The 20042-nt window shown below is 39.7% G+C and overlaps 1 protein-coding gene across 1 annotated transcript in view; it reads left to right on the top strand.

Moving 5' to 3' along the window:
- Positions 1-1760: 1760 nt before the first annotated feature.
- Positions 1761-20042, top strand: part of ddhd1a (DDHD domain containing 1a) — a 61743-nt gene continuing 43461 nt past the window's right edge. Inside the window, exons 1-2 of the mRNA XM_055161790.1 lie at positions 1761-2719; positions 8804-9050. Coding sequence (XP_055017765.1) covers positions 2204-2719; positions 8804-9050 — 763 coding nt within the window. The 5' untranslated portion in view covers positions 1761-2203. The remainder of the gene's footprint in view (positions 2720-8803; positions 9051-20042) is intronic.

The raw sequence follows: 20042 nt of genomic DNA, 5'->3' as shown, positions 1-20042 counted from the left end.
ATGTACAAATGTAGGAAAGCAAATAAATACATTCATATTTCATATTTTAAATTCTGTACAAAGTGCTTTTGTCTTCAAGGCTTTGGGATTTGTGCAATAATTTAGATAATTTATATAAAAGGACAAGAGGGACCGAAACACAACAAATTTGGGTTTCTGACTAGAAAATTTACAGCAATGAATATGAAACTTTGATAGGATTAGGATTAAGTTCAACACATATATTTTTTTGGCAGGAATATCTTTCTCAGAGACAACAAAAAGAACATGTTTTATATTAAATTGTAGGTTTGTATCAAGTTTTCTATTCATTAACAAAAATATGTCATTCCAAAAGATTTGAGTGTATGAGCATTCCCAAAACATATGAGTGACCGTTTCTTCAACGCTGTGACAGAACGAGCAAAGATCATCTATGTTTAAGCGAAATTTTGAGATAACAGCGTTAACAGGGAAACATCTATGTAGGATTTTCTTGTTAGTTACAAAATATTTTCTAGGCAAAAGCCAAACATCATTCCAGTTAATGTCCTAAAATGTATTATTCCAGACAAAAACAGAAGCTGGTTTACGAATAGACTCTCTTGTGATGAGTTTTCTTATACATTTGTTATTTGTTTAAGATCTTAAAAACGGGACAGAGTTACCAATAAACAGCTCTGTTTTAGTTGAGTCATCATTAGAAATATGTACATAAGTGGACATCAGCATTTTCACTCCTGACGGAATGGCGTCAAAAACAACTGCATTTTCTTTTGGCATTACTGTAAAATTGTAAACATTGAGAAATTCCCTGTAGGAATAGTGATGCCTTTGTTGTTAAACAGCTGGTGTACACAGATGACACCATGGTCAACCCATTTTTCTAAGAAAAGAGATGTGTGTTTGAAGCATATATCTTTGTTATTCCATATGTAATATTTTTGTGGTGAGAAGCTGTGCTTTTATACTAAAGTCCAACATAACAGTAGCTGTTTTGGAAGCTTATCAATGCTATAATTACCAGTGTTGGGGAGTAACAGATTACATGTCCCGGAGTTACGTAATCAGAGTACAAAGTATGAGTAACTGTACTCAGTTACAGTTTCAAGGAGTGGTAATTGGATTACATTTACTTTGTTGAAGTAAATAGATTACACGGCAGTATTTTCCTGTTTTCACATTTTGGGCTATTCTTTTTTTTTTTTTCTTCTGTAATTCCACTCATTGCCGAACACTAAACCAGGTCTAAAACCAGGTCTAAAACCAGGTCTAAAACAGGACTAAAGCAGGACTAAACCCAGTTCTAAACCAGGACTAATCCAGGTCTAAACCCAGGTCCAAACCAGGTCTAAACCCAGGTCCAAATCAGGTCAGTGTCTCCTCCTCTTCTACCAGTAATATTTTTCATATGTTTAAGTAAAGTCTGGACTTTTCATTGTTTTTTATCAGACAAAACATCTTATGTGAAGATTTCCTCGTCTTTGCTTCTCTACAGCAAATCAAGTAATCCAAAGTATTCAGATTACATTACTCACTTTAAGTAATTTAATGGATTACGTTACAAACTACATTTTGGGGCATGTAATCTGTAATCTGTAGGGGAATACATTTTAAAAGTCACCTTCCCAAAACTGATAACTACACCTCAGAATAAAATTTAAACCTGTATTCCCGTTGTCCGCCTCTGCGTTAGATTGCGTCACGTCGGCATCCCTCCTGCGTGCGCGTCCCCCCCCCCTTTCCAACCGAATCCTGTGACCTGTGCGTCAGCTGTGAGCCGGACGCGCGCACGCACTCCACTGTACTGTCCACTCTCCACTCAGCGGCTCATTTGTTTTGACTTCCATGTATATCAAAATCCTACTCCCCGAAAAAGCGATAAATTATGCCGACACGCGCTGATCCCGCTTCACCGAACCACCGCGGCTGTTTCACCCGGGAGAAACCTGCTGTATGTTAACTGAGCGATCTCGTTTTGGCATGGGAAAGGTGAACAGGTTTTTCCGGGGGTAAACGCTGCTGCAGAGGCTATGAGCTAACGGCTAACTAGCATCCAGCCGGCTTCTGTGGGCTGCGGATGCTAACGGCGGCTAACGGGCTAACGCGGCTAACGGCGGGGGGACGCAGCGGAGCCACACCGGGATGGGGAGCTGAAAACCGGCCGCTGTCAGTCGCTGTACCCGGGTAGCTTTCCAGCACGGACGCTAGTGATGAGTTAGTGATGAGCACGTTTAATATTTCTAATAGCAAAATAGGTTCTGCCGTGGATCTAAGCGGCACCAATAACAACCAGGACTGGACTTCTCTGGCGGGGGACGTGTACTCGTACTGCCCCGCCGGGATGAGCCCCACGGACGAGACGGTGCAGGCGGGCATGTCCTCGGTGCAGGCGGGGCTGAGCGAGCACCTGCGGGGTCTCGGGTCCAGCGAGGAGCAGCTGCTGTTGGAGCTGGGGTCCCCGCCGGGCTTCCTCCAGCAGGGGGGGTCCCAGGAGTCGAGCGACAGCGAGGGGAACTGCGCCGCGCCGCTGTACGAGGGCAGGAGGAAGAGGTCCCGCTCCAACAGCTCCCGGCACCGGTTTCACGACGTGGTGACGGAGCTGGGGCCCGAGGAGGTGCGCTGGTTCTACAAGGAGGACAAGAAGACGTGGAAGCCCTTCTTAGGACACGACTCTCTCAAGATCGAGCTGGTGTACAGGAAGTACCCCGAGCTCTACTCAAGGACTCCAGACAACCAGGTTAGAGATGTGTCAAGATTTAAAGGTCCCAATGAGTCATGTTCCAGGTCTAATCTAAGGCTCCCCCAGGTCTAAAGGTTCATTTAAAGGCCCTATATGACACAAAATCGACTCCTGTGAGCTTTAAGCCACGTTATAATGTTGTTAAGTCCTCAAAAACATGCCTGGAGTTGTGTTTCATTCACTCATCCTTTATTCTACACCTTTCTACATACGATGAGTCATGTTCCAGGTCTAATCTAAGGCTCCCCCAGGTATAAAGGTTCATTTAAAGGCCCTATATGACACAAAATCGACTCCTGTGAGCTTTAAGCCACGTTATAATGTTGTTAAGTCCTCAAAAACATGCCTGGAGTTGTGTTTCATTCACTCATCCTTTATTCTACACCTTTCTACATACGATGAGTCATGTTCCAGGTCTAATCTAAGGCTCCCCCAGGTATAAAGGTTCATTTAAAGGCCCTATATGACACAAAATCGACTCTTGTGAGCTTTTAGCCACGTTATAATGTTGTTAAGTTCTCAAAAACATGCCTGGAGTTGTGTTTCATTCACTCATCCTTTATTCTATGCCTTTCTACATACGATGAGTCCAGGTCTAATCTAAGGCTCCCTCAGTTCTAAAGGTTCATTTAAAGGCCCTATATGACACAAAATCGACTCTTGTGAGCTTTAAGCCACGTTATAATGTTGTTAAGTCCTCAAAAACATGCCTGGAGTTGTGTTTCATTCACTCATCCTTTATTCTACACCTTTCTACATACGATGAGTCATGTTCCAGGTCTAATCTAAGGCTCCCCCAGGTATAAAGGTTCATTTAAAGGCCCTATATGACACAAAATTGACTCTTGTGAGCTTTTAGCCACGTTATAATGTTGTTAAGTTCTCAAAAACATGCCTGGAGTTGTGTTTCATTCACTCATCCTTTATTCTACACCTTTCTACATACGACGAGTCATGTTCCAGGTCTAATCTAAGGCTCCCCCAGGTCTAAAGGTTCATTTAAAGGCCCTATATGACACAAAATTGACTCTTGTGAGCTGTAAGCCACGTTATAATGTTGTTAAGTCCTCAAAAACATGCCTGGAGTTGTGTTTCATTCACTCATCCTTTATTCTATGCCTTTCTACATACGATGAGTCCAGGTCTAATCTAAGGCTCCCTCAGTTCTAAAGGTTCATTTAAAGGCCCTATATTACACTAAATCGACTCTTGTGAGCTTTAAGCCACGTTATAATGTTGTTAAGTCCTCAAAAACATGCCTGGAGTTGTGTTTCATTCACTCATCCTTCTCATCTCCAAAGCTCAAAATGCTCTGTGATATCATGTACTCATAGTTTTTTAAGTGAACAGCTCCTTTTATCTTTGGTTCAGCAAAGATCGGCAATTCCAGGGCTGAAATCACATTCAGATGATTCTACTGAAGGTGTGTGAAGTTTAAAAACACAGTGGAGCGCTTCCTGTATTACCACATGACATCACAACGTGGAACAGAGTGTAAGAAGAACTCAGCCTAAATATGCAGGGTCAGTGTGTTAAACGTGTGTGAATGAAACAACGTGACAAATGAGGAAACGTTACAACAAAGATATGAAACCAGAGTAAAATCAGACCTTTAATTTCGCTCTAAACAAGAAATGATCCAAAGAAGGACAAAGTGGATGAAACTAACTTTAAATTTGGCAAACCTACAAACTGAAAAGCTGTCCAAGCCCCACCTGAAGGAGCTTGCCAACAACAAAACCTTGGTATTGATTAAAAATGTTCAAGGTGTTGAGGGTGACCAGATGTCCCTATTTACCCGGGACAGTCCAAGTTTTGAGCTCTCTGTCTCCTTTCCCAGTAGATTTATCACGGTTTTATACAAGAAATATCTCAGTTGTCCCTGTTTTTGACCAATCTGACACTTGCCAACAGTAAAAAGGGGAATATATTATAATTTGTTTAGCTAAAATACAGAAAACTGTGCTTGAAAATGACCATAAGGTGAAAAAATGCACCTGCAAAAGTCCCTAAGATTTTATACTGATCCACAAGTAGGGCTGGGTATCATTAAGAATTTGCCAATATGATACGATATATTTCAGATTGTTTCAACAGTTTAATAAAAAAATAATGGCTGTGATACTAAAAGTCTTTGTTAAACCACTTCTTGTGCAAAGTTCATATGAAACACACTTATTTTAATCATCAAAACAGTGAAAATGTCAAATATGCTGCACAAATGAGTTTCCTTCCACTATAAAAGCAACAAAACTGTAGCACTGCAACAAAATAATTTAATAAAATATGCCAAAAAAATACTCTTGGCAAAATATCGATACTGTATCATCACATTAAACAATACTATATTTCCATATTTTTGCACAGCCCTAGTAAAGAAGGGAATATATTGTCATTTGTTTACCTAAAATACGGATACTGTGCTTGAAAATGACCAGAAGTTGACAAAATGCACCAGCAAAAGTCCCTAAGATTTTACACTGACCCACAAGTGAGTCGAGAATGGACAATGTTATGCGCTCTTTTCACTATTTTATTTATGTTTTATTTATTTTATTCAGCATCGCAACCCAGGTGTGTCCCAGTTTTTAATTTGGTCCCCCTCGCCATGTTATAATGTTGTTACCTGGAGTTGTGTTTCATTTCATTTACACATGTTTGAGCTCAAAATGCTCTCTTGTACCTTGTGATGTCATGTAATGGTAGTTTTCGAGATAAAAGCTACCTTTAACCTTTTACTGTCGTTGCAAAACTTCGGTCCAGTCTCTGAGAGTTGTGAAAAGCTCTGATAAACTCATCGTGGTGAATAATTAGGTTGCTCAGAAGCTCCTATATGACACAGAATTGACTCTTGTGAGCTTTAAGACATGTTATAATGTTGTTTCCTCCTCAAAAACGGACCCGAAGTTGTGTTTTGTTTCATTCACACATGCTCGCTCTCTTGAGTAATCCTTTATTATTAGTCTGTCTGCATCTCCAAAGCTCAAAATATTCAGCTCCTTTTACTTTTAACTCAGCTGAGATCGGCAATTCCACAACTGAAATCACTCAAATTATTGTAGTAAAAATGTTATGGCGAGGAGCGCTTCCTGAATTATCACATGACGTCACAAATTGGAACAGAGTTTTTTTTACGTTTGAGAGAAGAACTCAGCCTAAATATGCAGGATTTGTGTGTGAATGAAACAAAACACAACTCCAGGATACATGCTTTATCAAAATGAAAACAAGCACACAATGGTAACATAAAGAAAATGAGGTCTAATTTCTTTATACCAATGGGTCCGGTCAAGCGGTAACGGAGGGAAACGGGCAGATTTTTTACATTCAAATAGCTCTTATTCAGAAACTAGAGGGACTATTGAAATAAGTAAAGTATCAGAATGTAGGAAAGAGTTAACACTCCAACAGGGTAAAGTTAAACCTGTGATATTCTTTCAAGTTGTTGACAAAAAATTTAAAAACTCATGTCAGTAACGGAGGGAATGAAATATGCAGCACTTTTTGGGCAATAAATAACTAGTGATAACTAGCGGTTCTCACTTACATATCCTTAACAAACTGGTTTGAATATTTGCTTCATATAGTTTTCTACCATATGGTACAAGATTACGTTGAAAAACCTCTTACTTTTTGAGTAATGAAATTTTTTATAAAGAAAGGTCATGGTAACGGAGGGAAAAGTAACAGAGGGAAAATTGTGCAAGCAAGTAGAAGGTGCATGATTTTGCATAATTTGTCATCTTTTTTCTTCTGAATACTTTAATATTACTTCAAAATGAAAGGGAACTATTCATCATGTATTCATCATGAAAAATCATGCACCTTCATCAACAGTTCAAAGATGGAATAACACAAGATATGATGAAATACATCAATTTACATGATTTGCAGGTCTTTGAAATTTGGGAAATATTTTTTGTTCCATGTTTCATACATGGTCTGTTTAAAACATATGTAACTTTAGAACCAAAATGATACAGAAAAAAGGTCAACAGTTTCATAAACTAGAGTACATATGTATCTGTTGAATACATTTTTATATCAGATGCATTAACTTGAATTTTTGGCCTTGATGTTTACTTCTGCTTGACCGGGCCCCAATATATAATTTAATTTTTTAGACTACAAGGGGCCACCATAAACTCCTTTATTCATGGAAACACTGGAGGTTATTATTGTTTTCTTTAGAACCATTAGAAATCTGGAAGCAGTGTTCACTTCTTAGTATATAACTTGACACATGGGACAGTTCCAGACCAAACTGACTGAAGACGAGTTTCAAAAAGGAGCATTTTGCAAAGAAAATACTCCTCCATTAAAGTGTCATTATTTACCCATCCTCGTAGCAGCGGATAATGTAATAATGGACAATAATGTAATAATTTTGGCCCAGTTTGAGTGTGAAAAGCTGATATTTTTTGCCACCAGGTCTATAAGAGGCCTACTCAAGGTTTAATCTCGGGCTAAACCTGGTCTAAAAGCGGACTATGTAATTTCCACAGCGGTTATATACAAGAAATTATCCAAAGGGGGACAAAAAAGTGGATGAAAAGAAACCCTAAATCAGGCAAACCCACAGACGGAAAAGCTGTCCAAGATGTTCTCAAGGAGCTTAGAACCGCTGTGATATTTTGTTAGATTATTGACTGGTTATTATGTTTTTGGTCTGACAAGGAAAGTTTTCTCTGGTAATGTTTTAACTGCAGATGTCTTTAGTTATTACATTATGGGCTTATTACATTTAAACTTGGCCAAAATTGTCATGTTTTTGGCTGTTATTACATTATTGACCCTTATTAGGTTATTGGTCGCTACAAGCCTAAAATAAGAGCGCAAACATTTTAAGATAAGGCTACAGTAGTCTGCTTCCTGTTAGAGGTTTCAGAATGATGAAAAACTTTGGGCCATTGCCATAGTTATTAACACAAAATGTGGCACTTAACAGGAACTGAAACCCATTAATAGTTGGTATTTTTAGGACTTTTTACAATTCAAAAGAGACAGTATTTTGTTTTTAATTGCCTATTGGCCTTATTTTCATAATTCTGAAACTCATGGATATTCAGTTTAATGCATAAAGAAAAAGAAAGATTAAATAATAGTGAAGTCAGTGTGAAATAAACAACCAGATAAAACAGCACTTTACATTTAAATATACTTTGCATTATGGAGTAATCACTATTATTGATTAAACAAATAATCTTGACATCCCCAGATTCTTGGTCCTTGGATCTTGAGTCCTTGGATTCTGAGTTCCTGGTCTTGAGTCCTTAGATCTTTAGTCCTTGGATCCTGAGTCCTTGGATCGTGAGTCCTTGGATCCTGAGTTCCTTGGATCCTGAGTTCCTTGGATCCTGAGTTCCTTGGATCCTGAGTTCCTTGGATCCTGAGTTCCTGAGTTCCTTGATTGATCCTGAGTTCCTTGGATCTTGAGTCCTTTGAGTTCCTTGATCCTGAGTTCCTTGATCCTGATCCTTGGATCCTGAGTTCCTTGGATCCTTGGATCCTGAGTTCCTTGGATCCTGAGTTCCTTGGATCCTTGGATCCAGAGTTCCTTGGATCCTGAGTTCCTTGGATCCTGAGTTCCTTGGATCCTGAGTTCCTTGGATCCTGAGTTCCTTGGATCCTGAGTTCCTGGTCTTGAGTCTGGGGTGTTAAAGTTGTATTTGACAAACATGGTAAAATTGGAGAGTTTTAGTGAGTCTACTTTTTTCAATCAGTCAATCAATATCATTTTATTTGTTGCTGAGGGGAAATTGACGCACACTGAGCAGTAAAATACAATAAAAATAGAAAGGTTAAACAAAAGTCTCAGTGCAGCCCAACAGATAGAGTCACCAGCTCCTGTATGAGGGCAGCGTGTGGAGGGTAATGGCCCACAGGACAAAAGTGTCTTTCTTCTTTGTCCTGAAGCTCGGGCATCACAGCTGTGTCCATTTGGAGCTCTGTAAACACAACAGGAAAGCTTCTCTGATTTTATGAATTATGAGGGATTTCACTTTTGTTGTTAATAAGCAAGAACTTGCAACACCTCCAAATCTCTTCCCACCGTAATCACAACACACTTCTCTTCCGCAGGTAAACAATGCAGACGAGGAGTTCTCCGGTAACGGCATGGAGAGCAGGGGGCTGAACGGAGCCAGCCCGGCCGACTCAAAGCCCAGCGCGGTGCAGTCTCCGCGAGAGTCCATAGACGCCTCCGCCCTGTCCCCCAACCACAGGGACCTGGACGGCCTCGCGGTGTCCGTGGAGCCCGTGTGCGTGAGAGGGGGACTCTACGAGGTCGATATCGCCGTCAGAGAATGTTACCCGGTCTACTGGAAACGTGAGTACTGTGCGTTCATATGGTACAGCTCAGTGCCACTGAAGAAAGGTTTGGCTTTCCGAGTACCCTCAGATCTAAATCAAGTGTAACCGGACTATTCCAGGTCTAATCTAGGGCTACACCAGGTCTAAAGGTTACCGTATTTTCCGCACTATAGGGCGCTCTTGGATTATAAGGCGCACTGTCATTAAATGGTCTATTTTTGAACTTTTTTCACAAATAAACCAGACCGGACTATAAGGCGAAATTAAATGAAACACAACAGTTGGATGGGTCAGTGGGACTTTGTTTTTGTTTTGTGGCGTTCACGGTGACTCTGGGCTTTGTTCAGTTGTGGCGTGTAGGGAGGGTGCTGTCTGGGACCGCTGGATTGTCGGCGTGTTCGCAGTGACTCAGTGGTTCAGTCGTGTCTAGAAGTGGCACATTGCACTCGCTTTTTTCTCCGTTCCGTTCCTCGTCGGCGTGGAGTGATGAGTGTGGCTGTGGGTGTTTTTCGCTGCACGGTCGCTGTCTGCTCTGCGTGTTTGCGTGCGCTGCGGGTGGTGCGGCCTTGTAGTTTACTGAAGTCGTGCTGGGACGCCCGAGTGGATTCGTGTATAGGGCGCTCTGCATTGTGGGGCGCACAGTCGTTTTTTTGATGAGGTTGGAGGCTTAAGAGCGCGTGTAATAGCCCGGAAAATACGGTAGTTTAAAGACCCTATATTACACAAACTCAACTTTTGTGAGCTTTAAGCCGTGTTATAATGTTGTTACCTCCTCAAAAACAAACATGGAGTTGTGTTTCATTCACACATGTTTGAGTAATCCTTTATTCTACATCTTTTTACACCTCCAAAGCTCAAAATGCTCTGTTCTACCTTGTGATGTTGTGAAGTAGTAGTTTTTAAGATACCTTTTACCTTTAATTCAGCAAAGATCGGCAATTCCAGGGCTGAAATCATCCAGATGATTCTAGTGAAGGTGTGCAGAGTTTAAAAACACAATGGAGCACTTTCTGTATTACCACATGACATCACAATGTGGAACAGAGTGTTTTCCGTTCGAGAGAAGAAGGGTCTGCGTGTTAAACGTGTGTGAATGAAACAACATGACAAATGGGGAAACGTTAAAACACAGATCAGAAAACGGCGTCATATAAGACCTTTACGTTCGTTCTAAACAAGAAATGATCCTAAGAAGGACAACGTGAATAAAACTAACTTTAAATTTGGCAAACCCACAAACTGAAGAGCTGTCCAAGCCCCACCTGAAGGAGCATGCCAACACCAAAACCCTGGTATTGATTAAAAATGAAAGTTGTTTACAATGCTACTGCGCCGTGTAGTTGGTCTCTAATTCTTAACGGATGCATATAAAACTTGAATTTCCCTCGAGGTCAATAAAGTCTCCCTCTCTCCATCTCTGCCATGCATTTTTGTGGCTTTAATTCCCTTTAAACATGCTTTTGGTCACCACGGGATACGTATTTCACATTTTCTCAACTACGCCACCTCCATTTCCAGCGAGTTATTTACTATTTAGGCGTTTTGCCGTCTGCAGCGGGGATGAAAAAGTGAGAAAACAAACAAATGTAGCGAAGTGAACGCCATCCTAATAGAGCCATGGATTTGTTGTGAACACATTTTGACCGCACGATGAGTCCGGCGATGGTTTATGGACTTTCAAACTCAGCAGGAGAAGTCTTGATTTTTACCTGTGACGTAACAATCCTGGCAAAATGCAAACCATATCATATTTAAATGCTCAGAGAAGAAGATATTTGATTCATGGATTAATCAAACAAATGTGAATGAAGTAAAATACAACTCCAGGTATGTATTTAGATTTATTAAAGATGAGTGAGCAGCGGAAAGAAACTAAATATCCTCAGCAAACTATAAAATATCTTGAATAAAAGCGACTGTCCCTGTCCGAAATCCCTCTACAAACATGTGATTCTCCGGTTAAATAAGCAGGTCAGATTTCACTCTTTGCTCAGATGTCAATGTCAAATGGAAAAACTAAATAAATAAATAGTAAACTGCTAAAAAAAAAAAAAAAAAGGTTATAAAGTGAAATTTCTGCACTCTTGTAAGTAGGGCTGGGTATCATTCAGAAGTTGACGATACGATACATATTTCGATACAATGAGCTTTCGATTTGACACGATTCAGTACGATATATTTCAAGTCGATTCGATACAGTTGAATAAAAAATAAAGGTTAAATCATGGCTGTGACATTAAAAGTCTTTATTAAACCACTTCTTGTGCAAAGTGAATATGAAAAACACCCATTTTTACTCATCAAAACAGTAAAAATGTCAAATAAATGAGTTTCTTTCCTCTGAACAAACAACAAAACTATAGCTGTAACAAAATAATTTAGTAAAATAAACCAAAAAAATACTCTTGGCGACATATCAATACAGCAGCCCATGATGTCGATACTGTATCATCACATTAAACAATATGATATATCGATATTTCAATATTTTTGTGAAATTTTTACAGTCCTTTTGTATTTGTCTGATACTTAGCTCCAATTTTTTAAAGACTAACATATTTCTGTTGGATTTACAAAATATTATCTGAATATTATCATCAAAATGCGACAAAAAAATTTTTGTTTTGAGTTTTTTTGTCAATATTGCCCGCCCATGTTTCACAATGTAGTTTTCAAGCTATAAAGTAAATAACTAAATAAAAGAAAAGAAAAGAAAAGAAAAAAAGATTAAATTAAATAATAGTGAAGTCAATGTGAAATAAACAACCAGATAAAACAGCACTTTACATTTAAATATACTTTGCATTATGGAGTAATCACTATTATTGATTAAACAAATAATCTTGACATTTCTAGACTCTTGGTCCTTGGATCTTGAGCCCTTGGATCCCGAGTTCCTGGTCTTGATTTCTTGGATCCCGAGTTCCTGGTCTTGAGTCCTTGGATCCCGAGTTCCTGGTCTTGAATCCTTGGATCCCGAGTTCCTGGTCTTGAGTCCTTGGATCCCGAGTTCCTGATCTTGAGTCCTTGGATCCCGAGTTCCTGGTCTTGAGTCCTTGGATCCCGAGTTCCCGGTCTTGAGTCCTTGGATCCCGAGTTCCCGGTCTTGAGTCCTTGGATCCCGAGTTCCCGGTCTTGATTTCTTGGATCCCGAGTTCCCGGTCTTGATTTCTTGGATCCCGAGTTCCCGGTCTTGAGTCCTTGGATCCCGAGTTCCCGGTCTTGAGTCCTTGGATCCCGAGTTCCCGGTCTTGAGTCCTTGGATCCCGAGTTCCCGGTCTTGAGTCCTTGGATCCCGAGTTCCCGGTCTTGAGTCCTTGGATCCCGAGTTCCCGGTCTTGAGTCCTTGGATCCCGAGTTCCTGGTCTTGAGTCCTTGGATCCCGAGTTCCTGGTCTTGAGTCCTTGGATCCCGAGTTCCTGGTCTTGAGTCCTTGGATCCTGAGTCCTTGGATCCTGAGTCCCTGGTCTTGAGTCCTTTGGATTTTGAGTCCTTGGATCGTGAGTCCTTGCATTTTGAGTCCTTGGATCTTGAGTCCTTGGATCCTCAGTTCCTGGTCTTGAGTCCTTGCATTTTGAGTCCTTGGATCCTGAGTTCCTGGTCTTGAGTCCTTGGATCTTGAGTACTTGGATCCTGAGTCCTTGGTTCCTGAGTTCCTGGTCTTGAGTCCTTTGGATTTTGAGTCCTTGCATTTTGAGTCCTTGGATCTTGAGTCCTTGGATCCTCAGTTCCTGGTCTTGAGTCCTTGGATCTTGAGTACTTGGATCCTGAGTTCCTGGTCTTGAGTCTTTGAATCCCGAGCCCTTGGATCCCGAGCCCTTGGATCCCGAGCCCTTGGATCTTGAGTCCTAAAAAAAATACTAAGAAAGAAAAGAGAAATGACAGAAATTATTAAAACATAAAAAAAAAATAATAATAAAAAAATCGCCACCATTATTTTTTGTAATTTCTTCTTTTTTTTTGGTATAAATGAATTAAAGGAAGGATGCATGTTATTACTGATTTATATTGTTGTATGTTTTTTATTAGATTTATTTATTTGATTTAGTTACTCTGCAATTTTGAGTCTCAGATCCACTTCCTCCGTCTTTTACCCGCTTCCCTAAAATGACATTCCCGTGACGTCTCGTGGCCTCTTATCGACACGCATCGATCGGTATCTTGCCTTAAATGCGTTCCGTGCTCTTAGCTCCGGCCGGCCCCTCTCCTCTCCCTGACCGGCGGTTTGGGAGCCGGCCATCACCGGGTCCATTCAGCCGGCCTCAGCTGATCCGCGCTAACTAATTCATGGCTCTTTCCAGGAAGAGCCCAGGGAACAAATGGATTGAGTCGCCATAGTGACCCGCGTGAAAAGGGTTTGGAAGGTTAATGCCGGGTGACAAGCGGAGAACAGAGAAGACCAGGTTTTCAACGTTACCTCAGGAACAAGGATAAGAAAAGGCTTTGCTATCATTTTTTCATTTTTATTTTTTCTACAAAGATAAATGAATACAAGTTATACAACGAATACCAAACAATAAAAATCGATAGGACTGCGGGAGATAAAAGTAACACCAGGGGAGGGGTAGGTAGGGCCAGCCAAAGGTCACACATAACCAAAAGTCATGTCCGCAAATAAAAATTCATAAATGCAATTGCTTAAGATTTTTTTTTAAGATTGAAATTGGAGAACAAGTAGATGGTTTTTAATACTGGATTTCAGAAGGGAAGATGGGAAAGTAGGGTTTACGATGAATGAATTTACATTTATGGATGTGAAATTTTGATAATTTGGATAAGAAAGGAAATTTAAGACATTAAAGATAGAATAATGTTTACTTTTCTTGTGATGTACTAAAAAAAAAAACAACAGCAGTAAGTAAAGTTGTGTACATGTTTGACAAATTCTTTCCAAAAAAAACACAGTCTGGGCAGGTTCTTTGTTATTTTTAGAGTTTTTCAGATTCTACAACGTGATGATGCCAAAACAAGACTGTCCTATTGATTTACATTGTGCTTTTGTAAGAAATATCTAGGAGGTAAATTCACAAATGTTGAATCTGTCCATTTCTATTATCGACCAAAATATAGCTCATTTGATCAACAATCATTTAAGCTGCTTCTAGTTGGTGTTAAAAGGCCTGTACCTGATTTTTTTTTTTACCCTCTTTTAGGCAAAATGCATCTTTTCCCAGTACAGATCTATTGTTTAAGGAGCTCTTGAGGTCAAAATAAGCCCTCTGACGTAACAATCCAGACAAAAAACAGGGAAACCAAGCGTATTTAAATAGAGAAGATAAGATGAAGAGAAGATGACGTTGGATTAATGGATTAATTAAACAAGCGTGAATAATCAGTGTATCATTAGTTCATTCGTTTTTCCATATAAAACCAAAAAAAGAAAACAAACAAAAAAAACAAAAAACTTTTCTTCGTTATTTGTCTCCAAACCCAAAATGAAAAAATGGATAACGATTTGTTTTTTCAGTTTTTGATTTTGTGCTTAAATGAATGATGGAAAAAACGGATAATGACCGTTTACGTGACTTAAACTGAGATGCCGGACTGAACCAGGACTAAACCAAGACTGAACCAGAACTCAACCAGAACTAAACCAGGACTAAACTGGTCTCAGTCCTGGTCTCGGTCCCGGTCTCGGTTCTGGTCTGGTTCTGGTCTGGTCCCGATCTGGTCCCGGTCTCAATCCTCATCCTGTTCCCGGTCTATTTCCTGGTCTCAGTTCTGGTCTGGTCCTGGTTCAGTCCTGGTTCAGTCCGGCATCTCAGTTTAGTCAGTTCCATTTAGTTAGTTCCATTTTTCATTTAAACACAAAATCGAAAACTGAAAAAACAAATCATTATCCGTTTTTTTATTTTGGTTTTGGAGACAAATAATGAAGAAAATAGTTGTCTTTTCATTTCCTTATTTTTGGTTTTATCGTGAAAAACAAATGACCGAATGAAACACGGATTGTGAATGAAGTAAAACACAACTCCAGGTCCGTATTTGACGAGGGAACAATAAGTAGAAGTAGAAAGTCCTAAAATATCCTCAGCAAACTATAAAATATCCTGAATCGTGTCTGCATCTGATTCCAAAGAACTGTATGAAGTGTACATAAGGACTTGAACCAGGATCTAACCCGGACTAAACCAGGACAACAAGTTTATCCGCTGAATACCGCACTGTCAACCAACCGCGAACAAATATTTGGAATTTGACTCTCCCAGGCCACCGTAATCGTCTTCTTTAAAACGTAATCACAGGAAGTTTTAATGCCTAAAGTTTATTGGTTAAGAAGTTTTTGAAGCCAGGTTTATTAATACATTTTCGGTAAAACTCTTGATATTACCCTGAATCTTGCCGCCCAAAATTCATACTTATCCTGTACATTAATCTACTCCGGACAGTGTTATTTTCCGCCAATATTCCACGCTCATTTTTTTCCCTGCTTAGAACTCTTACGCTTTTGAAGTGTGGATAGCGTTCTCGGGGCAAGGGTTGAGTTCATGCCAGCGATGCATGTTCTGAACGATTAGATTAGAAACTAGCTAAACCACCCTGTTATTGTTAAAAGGTCACGCGGAACTTATCAACTCGAGAAGAGAGTTATCTGTGGAGAGCAGCTGCCAGCGCCCTATCAGATGAGTGAATAACCTCCAGCAGAAGCCAGACCTGCTCAGTATTCCTGCCCCGTCTTCCCTCAGCCTCTCTGGGTTTGTCACCGCCGCACAAGGCCCTCGATAATGCGCTCCCTCATTTGGCTGCCAGTCACAAACGCACTTTTAAAAGGATTATATTAGGCTATTTCCTGATCTATGTTATAATGTTCCTCATCAGAAACAGAGTTGAGTTTTGTTTCATTCACAAATCTTGAATATGTAGGTGTTTTTAGGAGTTTAGGAGTTTTTCTCTCAAACTGAAAACACTTGATGTCTCAATAAACCTTCACTAGGATCTAGTGTTGTAGGCAAGACCGCACTAATCGAAACCAAGACCAGTCCGAGACCACAGGGTCCCAAGACCGAGACAAGATCAAGAGCTCTGAGGGTCGAGACCGAGACAAGACCAAGACGTCTGGGGGTCGAGACCGAGACAAGACCAAGACGTCTGGGGGTCGAGACCGAGACAAGGCCAAGACGTCTGGGGGTCAAGACGGAGATAAGACCAAGACTTTCAAAGGCTGGGACCGAGATAAGACCAAGACCATGACTGCTGGAGACCAAACCGAGACCATCTGTGTCATTTTCTACATTTATTTGTATTTTACATTTACTTTGGTACATTTATATTAAAGTTTTTTTAAATCTATCTCCGTAATGAAATATGATTGCACTCAACGACTGTCAGATTTTGAGTGCGAGACAAGACCGAGTCCAAGCTCCTTCAAGACCGAGACAAGACTGAGTCCAAATGCGGTCAAGTCCAACACAAGACCAAGACTTTTAAAGGTTGAGACTGAGACAAGACCAAGACCATGGTTGCTCGAGACCAAATCGAAACCATCTTTGTCATTTTCTACATTTATTTGTATTTTACAGTTACTTTGGCACATTTATTTTAGTGTTTTTATAAATTTATCTCCGTAATGAAATATGATCACACTCGACGAGTGTCAGACCTCGAGTTCAAGTCAAGACCGAGTCCGAGTGCCTTTAAGATCGAGAAAAGACTGAGTCCAAATGCGATCGAGTCCGAGACAAGACCAAGACTTTTAAAGGTCGAGACCAAGACCATGGTTGCTCGAGACCAAATCGAGACCATCTTTGTCATTTTCTACATTTATTTGCATTTTACAGTTACTTTGGCACATTTATATCAGTGTTTTTATAAATCTATCTCCGTAATGAAATATGATCGCGCTCGATGAGTGTCTGACCTCGAGCCCAAGACAAGACTTGAGTCCAAGCGTCTTCAAGACCAAGACAAGACAGACTTCAAATGCATTCGAGTCGGAACGAAACCAAGACCGTAAAAAAAAAAACAAAAAAAAACAAGACTGGTCTTCGAGTACTATGACACTACTAGAATCATTTGGATATTTTCAATTAAACAATGTAAAAAGGAGCTGTTAATTTGAAAACTATCTCAAGGTGGAACAGAGCATTCTGAGGTTTGGAGATGTAGACAGACAAAAAAAAATTGATCACTCCAACATGTGTGAATGAAACAAAACTTGACTCCAGGTATGTTTTTGAGGAGGTCCAAAGCAAGAAAAATGACGAAGGCTTTTTTGCCAAAACGTTATTTAAATTTTTTTTTAAAAGCTTTTGAGCATCGGCCATCTGACTGTGCTATGCATTTTTTCACTTTTATTTTGCTGTTCCTCGCATTTGCACTTCTACGAGAACGTTTGTTGTGCGTTTTCTGTTTCATTCGATGTTTTGAGGAGGTACCAACACTCTAACTCGACTTAAATCTCACAAGAGTCAGTTTTGCGTAATATAGGACTTTTAATAACACTTTCAGGGCCAGTTCTGCGTGTGGGATTTTCTTCACAGGAGGGAGGGCTCATTCGGCATTAACTCCGGCCTGGACTGTAATCAGAAGTGGCCTCGATGTAACGCAGAGAGCTGGTCTTATGGGATAGAAGAGCTTTAATTGAGCAGAGATGGTTTTACTACTCTTGTTGCTTATGTTACGTAACTGCACGTATCATAATCTGGACAAATCATTGTAATTTTATGATCATAGAATTGCTAAGAAAACAGAGAGAACTACATAGACCTTTGCTCCGTTTCAGTGTAGACCACGTGATGAAATAACTGTTCTAAGCACTTTTAAATCTTAGTTCATTGGGTTAAGTCTTGTTGAGGCATTTTAAATTTGTTTGCCTCCACAAAATGTGATCGCAATTATATACAAATATAGATATATTCTAGATAAAAACAGTCCTTTTATTATATACAACTCGCTGGTAATGCCCTACATAACCTACGATATTGAGATTTGGGGCAATACATATAAGACTAATACAAATCCAGTCTTTACCTCGGAAAAAAAGGCAATAAGAGCAATCACATTATCAGCTTATAACGAATCAACCAATGTGTTATTTATAAACCTTCAAACTCTGAAATTTTATGATTTAGTCGAACTTTATACTCTGGAAATCATGTTCAAATCCTGTCAAAATTGTTCAAATGTTCAAAATACACAGCCATGTTTATCAAAAAGAAAATCAGAACAAACATTATGAAATTTTGTAAATCTGCTAAAGGGGTGGAGCTGTGGAACAACTGTACAGAAAACCTAAAATTGTGCTCCAGTCTCTTTCACTTTATAAAGAAGTTTAAATGTTTAACTCTGGACAGATACATGAATTATGACATTTAGTTTGTGCTGTAGAACTTTGTTGTGATGTTACTGATTTGTTCGTTTCCTCTCACTGTATTTATGAAGATGAGCTGGTGTCAAGATGAAGCACTGATAAAGGAATAAAGGGTAAAGGCATAATAAGCTTAAGCTTCAGCCTGCACCTTTTCGGTCTGTGTATGTTAAATATGACTGTCTGTGAAATAATGTCAAAATATACCTGTGGCAATGAATATCGTACCGTGAGATGTATGTCGTAAATCTCATACTGAGAGATTTCGATATTGTTGCGTCCCTAATGTCAACAGTACATCGCAGTGAAGAACTACACGAAAAAGTGATGTTTTCTTGTTTCCAGTTTTGTTTCCAACTGGTTTATTCAGAGTTTTAGAGTATTAAGTATCAAAAAATGACCTTTTCCAACACGTATACAACATTTTTGAACAAACTGAATAATGGTCGTTGGGTTTCAAAACAAGTAGTGATTTATTCCTTTAAAAATGTTTCGCTGTCTTTGAGAATCGGTAGTGTTTGTCGAGCTCCCCGTGTCTTATATCCGGTGCAGCCTCGCCCGACTACTTTCATTTCAAAAGCAGAAAGATCATTACGAGTCACTTGTTCCCAAAGGTTTGTTTCTGGCAGCCTTTGCCGCTGTTACAACTTCAAATAATGTGTGTTGTTCTTTATGACATAACAATTCTCAGCCCTAATTACTCCTGTCCATCATCCTCGCTCAATGAAAACACACCTCGAGCTGCTTTGTAGTGGAGAAAAAGTCTGGGCACGCGAGGCTGAACTTTTACAACGTTAATATAATAACGTAAACTTTTTTCATTGACAACTTACCCTTTAAAGTGCTTATGACAATTTAATTTCTTCTTAATTTGGTGGGATAATACCCGTTGTAAATATAAATTATAGTTTTAAACGAATCAAGAAGCAATTTGCAAAGAAAAGTTGAAAAATGTGTGGAAAATTACAGGTAGTAAAGGGTTATAAATGTATCAGTGACATCACAATAGAGAGAATTTGTCCAAAAGTTCTGCAATTTACACGCAAGAATCACTTTTTCTGTGATTTTAAACATTTATTTTGTTGAAATTAATCAAATCATAATTTTTGGTGCACTTTGGAGCAGTTTGGGCCCAGTTGCACATCAGTTTTGGAATTCCCTAGTGTGATGTTATGATTTCCTAGCCTGATTCATCAGCCCGTTTCACTTTGTAGAAACTGTCTGACCTCGCAACCTTAGGATTCGTTCGCTCGATGGCAGGCAGGTACTTTTTTAAATTAACCAATCGCTGCTATTTGGTTGTGACGTATGTAATGCGCTGCCAACGGGGATAACTGATATATTAAACTTTTCCCAAATCCCGTAGGAAGAAGGGCAATAACGTATTTCCCCTTGATGAAAATCACCAAACATTCTCTTTATTCCGGCTTTAAATCCTCGATCTCGGGAATCGTCGACAACACTGAATGTATGACTCTTCGCTGATTGGTTGGTGCTCAAACTTGCACTTCCAGGGTTATTGCAAACCGTCTAGAGTATTCTGATTCCTGACCTAGTTGCTGGAGAGAAAAGAAATTGAGTGAAGGCACCAGGTGGCGCCAGCCTGGCTAATGATTTCCAACCAGAAAGTAAAATTTTAAATGTGAAAAATTGCCAAATTTGATAAAGAAAAGTTCAGTCTTTAGTAACATCTTAACCGTG

The sequence above is a fragment of the Boleophthalmus pectinirostris genome, unplaced genomic scaffold, assembly GCF_026225935.1.
Source record: "Boleophthalmus pectinirostris isolate CB_2022bp ecotype Guang Dong unplaced genomic scaffold, ASM2622593v1 HiC_scaffold_10, whole genome shotgun sequence".
NCBI lineage: Eukaryota > Metazoa > Chordata > Actinopteri > Gobiiformes > Gobiidae > Boleophthalmus > Boleophthalmus pectinirostris.
This window is presented reverse-complemented; position numbering and strand designations above follow the sequence as displayed.